A 10343-nucleotide genomic window follows, 5' to 3' on the forward strand; every position below is an offset into this window, starting at 1 on the left:
AACACCACTGTTATAATTATCACATTTCTACAGACAATTGCATTTATAAAGGGCATGACAATGGATTTTATTTGCTCTCTGCAGCGGCAATTCAGTAGCAGTAAGTGCTATTATCCCCACTGCAGATCAGAAAACTGAGTCACAAAAAAAAAAAAGGTGAAATAACCCAAGTGGGATCACACAGCATGCTAGATTTCCAACCTTTCAATACTCGTAACACCCTATTATTTGTTTGTTTGGTTATCCTGTCCTCCCTTACCTCCTCCGTACATACAATTGCTTCTAAGTAGTAGTTCATATCATAGTGTTTTTTAAGGTAAATTTAATTTCAAGCTGCCCCTTGAGATAGCAGGTAATACCCTGAGTCTGAAAGTCACTGCAGTTTTTGAAGAGCAGGCATTAGCCCTTATAACACCTGTCTGCTCTGATCTCTTCATCTATGCTTCTTTTAACAAGATGCACCACAGACGATCCTTCCTCAACAAATGAAAAATATTTCCGGAACTATATTCAAGCACTCCATTTTCCTGTCAAAAATGTAATTGTGGCTGGCTGATAAAGCAGTTTGAAAAATCAAGTTTAAATGAGCCAAATTTAAATTTATAAGAGCCTCATTTAACATGCAATTAATTTTATGCCTATAATAAAAAGAGAAAAAACTTCGGTCTTCCTGAGGAATTAAATAGGCTGATAAGGAAATGCTGTGCTTCGTGGAAATGAGATAAAATGACTCTTGAACACTGTCATCCCTGTGGTTGTATAACATTACATACAATACATTCTATTTCAGAAAAGTATTAATTTTACTAAAATTAAATAATTTTTTTGAGTAGTCACAGGAATGTGACCAAATGGTTAGGGCTGAAAAGCAGATTATTTCCAGATTTTTTTAAAAGCTTTCTCTCTCTCCTTTATATTACTTCTTAAGTCTTTACAGCTTATAGTGTTTTGTTTCTCCTCAAAAGAATAAGAAATAATAGAAATGATAGAGCTCAGTTATATTTAAAGTTCTTTGAACTTTGTTCCAATCAGTAAATTGTTGAGGAAAGCTTTGGTTTGTCAACCCATTTATTTCTATTAAAACCCACATGTACCTTAAGATAGAGCTGGTAGTCATTTATTTTTGACTTACACTATTTTTATGTTTTTGATGTGCAATAAATATATCTCCATCCCATTATAAGCCCATTAATTAATCCAATACGTAACATTAATTAGCATTTTTCAAGAAGAAACTCTGAGGCTTTTTATTCTAAACGCTACTTGTGGGAACTACCACATGAGTCCCCGTGCGAGATTATTACTAAGTATGTATTTTCTAGTGGAGGAGTATTGAAATTCTAAGACTGTTTTGTTGGAGACAAAATCAGCCTTTGATGTATTTTTAAAAGGTTTCAGGGGTCAATTAATACATCACTTAAACTAATCCAATGCTTTTTTTTTAAAGCTAATTCTTGAAGGTAACCAAACTTCAACTCTTTCTAATAGCGCTCATACTTTTTGGTTGTTCCTGTTTCCATTCCCAGGATTAAAGGGCTCCCTCCAGAGGCTGCAGCTCGAGTATGTGGATGTAGTCTTTGCAAATCGACCCGACAGTAACACTCCTATGGAAGGTGAGTGAAGAAGTTTAATAGAAACTGTGGAGTTAACGATTCTAGCTTGATGACTTATTCCACTCACAGTAGGAAATGAAATAAATATATTTAGACTGATTGGACTGAATATGAAAAATAAAAACCTTTCCAGTCGATGTCTTTCCAACTCAATATTTACTCTCAAAGCCAATGCTCAGCATCCTGCATCTTCATTATTTTTTCATTATTCTTTTTTAAAGCTGTTGCAGGCATTGGGATTGTGGCTCCTGCTGGGAACAGTGCTCACTTTTTTCCAGGTTCATTTCACTTCTGTGATTCCATCAACTAAAACAATAAAATTAATTGGAAGGAGAGTTTATAACACAGCTATCATCATTTGGGAGTAAGTCCTCTGGGGGGCTTCCTATTTTATAATGACTCTAGGTCTGATTAGTTTCCAATCTGTAGTAACAAGTTTTAAGTGGCACCAAGTGCAGAGGTTTTACAGGAGCCACTATTCGAAATGAGACTGTTGCAATTCGGTTTTTGATTCTCAAGGAGCTTCAACATTTTTCCTTTCTATTAGAACTGTTTGAAGACAATAGTTTAAGCATCTCCTTGTAGAAGCTTTCAGAACATTCTTAAAACCAGATTTTCTTCAATTTACACTTATTTATGGAACCTACCAAGGATGATGGAGAAAGGAGATAGTTTGGGAGGACAAATTAAAGTGAATGTTCTAGTTAATTGAAGTTTGTAATCATATGGATTATCACTTATCTAAGGTGAATGAGAATAGAAATATTTGGGAAAAAGAGAATGTTCTTGTTATTTGAGGTTTATGATATGACCTAGATTTACAAATTTTCAAAGAATTAGAATAATCAACATGAAATTACACTGAAGGTAAAATCGTCCTTGATCGTTCAAAAGGTAGTTCAGGATCTTGTAATAAAACAGATTCCATAGAGATTTATTTTTGCTATTGGGTTATAGAAGTTATAAATAATTGAAAAACATATGAATTTCTCGGTAGGCTTCATTTCTGATAAAAAAAAATGTTATTGAAGTTATTTTCCTTGCCATTATCTCTCAATTACAATGTTTAAAATACATATTTATGTATATAATTTTCTCCTAGAGTTTTCTGCTTTCTTGATTCTGAGTAAATTAGGAGTTTACTACAAAGCAATATCACTGTTGGAGATTCATAATAAGAAATTATCCATGGAAATGACCTAAAAATGCATATTTTTATCAAAGCAAAGAATAAGTGTTTGATGAAGCAAATCATAAAGTTTTTAGTATAAGAAGTGCTTATTGCAAGGATAATATAATGTTACGTTGTTCTCAATGACACATTAAAACGGAGTGTTAAAGCTACTGAGTAAAAGTGTCAAAAAAATGCCATTCAGTGGGGCCTGTGAAAGAATGAAATTGCTTCTCATTTGAAGTGCCTAGTGACTATTTTCCTTTTTGGAAAAGTGTGCTTTGTAATTATACCATATACAGCATAGAAGAACATCTGGATTTTTTAGTCTTTTTTTTTTTCTCGTTTTGCCCATTCCACCCTTATCTTTAATTTTAGGAATATAATGTAGGAATCTTTCAAACAGACAATTGTGTAATTTGCACTATGTACCTAAAGAAGGAAGAAATTCTCAATTAGGAGCCAAACTACGTGATACTGATAAGATAATAGCGTCTGTTGTATAAACACTGACTACGTGTTGAAATCTTTTAAAAGGGTACTTCAACTTGTTTTAAAAACAGAACTGCAGCATTGTCCAGCCTCTGCTAGAATCAGAGAGCATTTATATTTTCCCTGATTTTCTTACAGAAGCTTCCACATAGCAGAATAGGAAGCTATTTTATCATGAGTCATTGTCCAGGTTCATAAATCTAATGAAGAGTGGCAGACAACAGAGATTTGTACTTGTTGAACAGGTCAAGGAACAAGGCTCTGCAGCAATCAACTACCTTATGCTGCAATGTAGTCTGCTCTTCCCACCCCCACCCCACCAGGGGCTGATCCACTCCTACCCAGCCCTTCAGGCTCTGAGTCTTATTCCTCAGGGATGGCTTGCAAGACACACCACAGGCAATTCCTCGTGCAGGACTTGCTCCAGATCGAACTAGCTTCTCTGTGGTTTCTCTCTCGATTTCATTAAATGTGTAACCTCAAACTTCGTAAACGCATTTGTTCCGAGGTGGGCCAGATGGAAATGACAGTTTGATACTAGTCTCTGCAAACTCATTCTCTACATTTCATCTTTTGTACTTCACTATAACAGAGGAAAGGACTGATCTGGGCAATAGGGAGAAGAAATAGGGAATAAGGAGAAAGTAAGAAATAGATAGGGTTTGCCAGGTGGCCTTGGGTGCATTTGCTCTTCTAAAAAAAAAAAAAAACGGTGTCTAAGCTATTTCTGGATTCCATGTTGTCATTAAGATTCATTTTTGCAATAATTTTGTGTATGCGGATGAAAGTTGTGCATGCACAATGCAGTCTACCTTCGGAGGGCTATTAATGTTTCTAAAACAATACAGAAAGTAAATGTTATATATAATCAAAATTATCCTTGAAAGCCCTAGAGTAATTCTTTGTTAGTCAATATCACACCATAGCCTTTAATTAATTATTCAAATTCTTCACCAAATGCAGTGACAAAAGCATCACTAGATATAGCTCAGCCACTTTTATTTTATTTACTTATTTGGTAATGACCAGAAAATTCTAAATATCATTCTCATACTTTTCTTATTTCAGCAACTCACACTGGCAATTTTAGGCTCAATTACATCCATTTCTGTCTAATATAAGCGATGCAACAGTGGTTGCCAAGTGCATATTGCTGAATTTTTTTAATATGCATTAAACCTACATATATTGGCACATACTGTATATATGTGTCTGGGTATCTTATAGTAGACCTGTAGCATTTGTAGACCATTTTTATTGATTTCAACCATTTCCTAACAACCTATGGAGCCACAATGTGAACTAATTTATAATTGTGCTGAGGTACATATTTTAAACCCCAAGGACCTAATGAAAGAACCCAGCCCAGCTTTCTAAGACACATTTTAAACAACTTTGACTTAAATGTATTAAAATGCCAACCCTGTTTTTAATTTGCACCATGAAAGGATGTTAATTGGGAACATTTCTAAAATAGACCAGAATGAGTTTCATCCAGTTTCGATATATCATATAGCAACCAGTGGGCCAGAAAAGTATTAGCAGTAACATCTTCTTCATAATATACTGGCATCATATATCCAATGAGTTGTTCTCTTCCCTTCTTCTTTAGAAAACCAACAGATGACTAGTGAGTCCTCTCAAAAGAATTCCAAATGTGCAATCAGTGGAGAAAAGGGGTAACACTTCATTTGCAATCTGCAACCCTGTGGACTACAATTAGACATTTTACAGCTATGAGAAGATGTTCTGGACAACGGAACTCGTGTACTTTTCCCTCTGTCCTTCATGTTTACTTTTTCTGGTTCACCTAGTAGTAAGTCATTTTTCTTTCACAGCATCTGCCATGCCATCTGTCTCCGCTACAATATCTGGCATCGATGACATATTTTCCAATCCCAGAAAAAATCAGCACATATTCTATTTCTTATTTCTCATGCTGCTGTGTTCTTCCCTGTAGTCACTGGCAATTCCTTGTGCTTCATAATACTCATATTCTTAATTCTCTCATTTCCATAGATCCCCAGTGTGTATTTGAAAATCTTCTCTTGAGGTCATTAGATAAGAGAAAGTTTATTCCAATGAGTCATACTGGACAGTGATAGACAGAACATTTGTGTGTCTGAGGACCTACACTAGGAGTTGTTTTTTTTTTGTTTGGTTTTCTGTCATTCCCAAGTGCCAAAATGAGCATGACTGTGGGCCTGAAGGGAGCCTATACTATGTACCATTTGTGAATAACGGAGAGAAAAATATGCATTTTTATGTCTCTGGCCAGGAGGCTGCTGTGGGCCTCTGGTGCTCATCAGAGCTATTTTAGTTTATTTAGCTTTTTTTAAATGAAGGAAGAAAGCCCACTAATTTGGAAATCTGAGAATATGATGATTTTTAAATTAAATTAAAATTTAGTTTAAAAAACACTTGGAATTAAGCCTTCTAACTTTTATTTAGAACTTTTTTGCCAAAATTAGTTAATCTCATAGACTCCCTGAGTCATTAGATATTATTCCCAACCTAATTGCAGTTCATATTATTTTTTTTCCTGCTAGCAAGTCAATGCAGATGTAAAATAACCCAAACATTTCATTTCAAATAAGAGAGACAAGATCAAAGTTAGCTTCACTTAATTCCCATAATATCACCATGTCAAACAACCCCTTCCATAAATATTTACTTCTTTCTAAGCTATCTTTTTTAGTGTCACCATATGCAAGCAGGAATCTATGGATATTCAAGAATCTAGTATATCCAATGACAGCTCAGGAAATACCAGAAAGTGGCAAACGCTGCAGCATCCCAATTTTTCTACGGTTTTTTTAAGTCCAGGACTCTGGGCCTAGATATTTAGTATCCAAAGTAAAGTTTTCAGAACAAAAATTTAATGACCTAAAACCTAGAAATATCATCTAACCACAATGGATCATCTGTTCTGCCTTTATATTTTATTTTCTCTGTAAAACACCCTCAATTTGTCTCCAAAAATCATAAATGCATAAAAAATCTTCTGCATATAGTCTGTAACAGTGCTGTCCAACAGAAATATTATGCAAGTCACATATGTATTTAAAATTTTCTATTAGCTACATTTAAAAAATGAAAAGAAATAGGTGAGATTAATTGTAAAAATAATTTTTAACTTAACCCAATATATAAAAAATTATTATTTCAACTTGTAATTAATATAAAAATTATTAAGGAAATAATTTTACATTCTTTTTTCATATTGTCTTTGAAATCTGTTATATATTTCACAATTATAGCACATTTTAATTTGGACACGTTTCCAAATGCTCAATAGCCACATGGGGCTAGTAGCTACTATATTTGACCACACCAATCTATAAACTCTATTTCTAGTCTAACAGAGAAACAGACACATAGCAGAACTCAATAAATATTTATTGGGTGGATGGATGGATGGATGGATGGATGGATGGATGGATGGATGAGTGAATGAGTGTCTGATTGAATGAATGAAGCCCTAAAGTTAAAGAGATCCAACTTAATTTTTCTCTACTTGAAAACCTATTTCGGTTTCCTAGCATCTATGACCCTCCTGGTACTTAATCTGGTTCAGCATATTTCAGGGTGACGTTAAGAAGGATGGGTTGCTAGCAAACAGCCCCAGGACACTCTTACGTCCTATTTTTCTTGCTCTGCAACAAAAACAGCATCCGGGTGCCAGATCTCTTTCTCAGAATCTGACAGATACCTACATGAACAGAAATGAATGGAGGGATGATTCTTTAGCAGTTCAGTTGCCCCTGAGGATTACTATATCAAATTAAAATTATCTCACACACTTTATTTATGTCCCTGACCAGGAGGCTCTTTAAGGACTCTGGTATCCATTAGAACAATTTAACCTGCTGGCTTGAAAAGGTTGGAACAGCTGAATTTTCAAGAAATTAATTGGGAGAAAATAATTTTCCTATGAAAGAAAATTAACCAAACCCTACCAAGATTATGGTGCAAAAAAAAAAGTGTTCCCATTTTACAAATCAGTTTTATTTCCATTTTAACTGTGAATTTACCAAAAATTTTACTGCTACTTTAGACCTATTTGGCTGATGTTTTATCCTTTACAGAACAGCAAGTCATGTCATAAAAAGGGAAATTCATTCTAAGAAACAACATTGGGGGACAGTTGGGTTCACTTCAAGTTTTTTTCAGCCTCCAGTGTGGCTTTTTAGAAAATCCTGTTTTTATTCATTGTGGGTCTCCTTCTCATTGGGATAACATTTCTGCGGAGTGCACTGGGGTGCATTAGATGGACACAGCTTCAAATCCTGGCTTTGCTCCTATTATACTGATTACTAAGGACAAGTTAATAAGTATCCTTGCTGAGGCTCCATATCCTCACCTGAAAATGGAAGTAACACATAAAGTGACTTCTGAATGAGTTAAAAATGTAAGTCCAGCACCTCACTCACAGCAAGGGGAACAAACATAACCCCATTTCCAGAACGCCCCACATAATGCATGTACATATAAAACTCCCCTTTCCCTGGATCTCTTCTCAGAGGTAACCATAGAAGATGTCCAAGACCCTGAAATTATAATGAGATGAAAATCAAATGAAGGTGCCAAGCCATAGGGTCAACCAGGGTCTGTGCTGAGGCCAGGGAGGAATCAAGGTACAGAGCTAGCAATGGAATTTTCTTCTACCCATTTTTTTCCTCCTTGAAATTTTGTTCTGAAACCCTAGATTCCCTTTAAAATTGATGTAATCATAGACTGTCTAGGGTTAATCTATTCAGTCAAAAAGTAAACTTGAGCCTGTGACTTTATTTTCAAATGTGTATCTAGAAAAACTCAATAATAGGATTCACTTATTCATTCAGATGATATTCTTTGAATATCTACTACGTGCCAAGCACTAAGAGAAGCAAAAATTAATAAATCAGGCAAACATCCTGCCCTTACAGAAATTACATTCTTGTGGAGGAGACAAGCAATAAATTAGTAAGAAAATTACATTAGAGAGTGATAATAGCACAGAGAAAAGAATAAGTCCTGGGAGAGAAGCAGGAAGTATGCCAGGTAGATGTTAGATAGGGTGTCCAAGAGAGGTCTAACCCAGAAGGATATGGGAGAAATGGCTCGGCCTCACCCAGAATAAGCAGGGCATGACTTGGGAGTCAGACAGACCCTAGTTCAAATCATCTTTCTCTTCCTTACTAGCTATGTGATCTTAGGCAAGTTATTTAATCTCTCTTATCCCCAGTTTACTTATCTATAAATTGCAAGTAATAATATCTACCCAATAGGGTTATTATGAAGGTTATTTGAGATAATATATACAAAATGCTTAGAATGTTGCTTAGTACATAGTAATTATTCACAAAGGTTGAGCTATCTTTTTTGTTGTTGTTGTTATTGTTTGCATGGTCCTTCTGTAAATTCGTCATGTGGGAAATGACCTTGATGCAATAGTAGTCTCTAAATCTACTGCACAGTAATCCTAGAGGTCCCAAAATGGAAAGGCTCCCACAACTGATTAAGATGCATAAATCACATGCTTTATTAAACCAAGTGAAAAGCATAGTGAGAAGCAAGGAGGAAGAGATGGGAGCGATTCAATCAATTAGGATAGAGTATAAGCAGATAGAAGGACCCAACTACTTGAATTTGGGGCATGCAGTATTCATATAATCTGTTGTTTCTCTCAGCCACTTTGGCCTTCCCTATGGTGGCCTGATTATAGCGGTCAAAGTTGAGTTTTGAGCAAGGAACTGAGCAGACAGAAGGTGCCTGGGTCAATGGTACACTTGCTATATTTAAAAGCCTCAGAGACAAATCCACCTTGCCATTAGCTGTAGCTCACCAGTTAGCCTGAAGCATAGCTACGGACTCTCTGCATTTCTCGTGCAGAGAATTTTTGAGGCCAGAATGGGGTCACTGAATAGGGTCACAGAACGGGGTCCTGGGTGGCTGATTTAAGACCTCTTTTGAATCTTCATGTTTCATATATATTTAGTGTATCTTGGATGATAGGTGTTAGACGCGTACAGATGTACTGTGAATGTCACATCTTTCCATCCTTCCCTCTCTGTGGTCAGCACGCACATTCTCTGCTTTGTCTATGGTTACTATGACTCAAAGGTTACTAATCCACTTCATTTTACCATAGACACTATGTGAATTCTGCCTGTCTCACAAGCTACTTGTTTCTCTACCCAGTATCATCTATCCTCCTTATCTGTTTGCTTCTCTTACTTTCTAGAGCAGAACCGAATAATCTACAGTAACAAAGGCACATTACAGAGTTTGCCACTTAGTTGTTGACATGCTGCCTCAGATCTGCAGAGTCTTCTAAAGCTGAAGCAAAATTTTCCAGAGCTAACAGAGAGTCCCAAAATTCTGAACATGGATCCCTCTGATATGCATCTATCAGGAACAGGGCCCTGGTTAACAAATTACCTTTTCCCATCTGGGTTCCATAGAGAGAACAGGATCTTTAGAAAATCTACTTCCACTAGAGCATATTGAGAAGTTAAAATTGCCAAGGCTGCAGAAAATATGTGATGGGCTGACTTTAAAGAAAACTATATTCCAAATAACAATTTGTAATCATCTGGTGCTGTATTTTGTGCTTTCTTTGGAAGTCAAAGATTCCCAACCTCATTCTTCAAAGTCCTGGTTGGAAGGAAGGATCATGGAGAAGAATATGCTCATAGTCTATATAATTTAGCTACTTTCTCTATTCTCTCTCCCCTTCTTTTCCTTTCATTTTCAGTGAAAGGCAGGTTTCATTTCTAATGAAGGTAGAATAGATGCATCTCCTGGCTTTCGTAAGACACAGAAGAAACGACATGGGCCAAGTGTCTGGGGGCCTGCTGGAACTCCCGGCCACATATCTGTGGTCCTCACCAAGCTCAGAAAGAGCAGTGTTCAGTTTTTTTCTCTTTTTCTTTTTTTCTTAAGGAAAAAAAAAAAGAGACAGACAGAGAACGGAGATGGCTTCTGCTCACCCCAGCTGTCAGGTGGAAACAGAGCTGCTTAGTATTCTGGGGCTGTGGGTTTGTGACTCATGTGAACTTCCTTCCGTGGGAGTTATCATCTCC

The 10343-nt window shown here is 36.1% G+C and overlaps 1 protein-coding gene across 1 annotated transcript in view; it reads left to right on the forward strand.

Annotated features, from left to right (window-relative positions):
- KCNAB1 (potassium voltage-gated channel subfamily A member regulatory beta subunit 1) overlaps positions 1–10343 on the forward strand; it is a 355662-nt gene that overhangs the window by 298436 nt on the left and 46883 nt on the right. Inside the window, exon 8 of the mRNA XM_023524026.1 lies at positions 1527–1613. Within this exon, the coding sequence (XP_023379794.1) occupies positions 1527–1613 (87 nt within the window). The remainder of the gene's footprint in view (positions 1–1526; positions 1614–10343) is intronic.

Source organism: Pteropus vampyrus, unplaced genomic scaffold, assembly GCF_000151845.1.
Source record: "Pteropus vampyrus isolate Shadow unplaced genomic scaffold, Pvam_2.0 Scaffold12, whole genome shotgun sequence".
NCBI classification, from domain to species: Eukaryota; Metazoa; Chordata; class Mammalia; order Chiroptera; family Pteropodidae; genus Pteropus; species Pteropus vampyrus.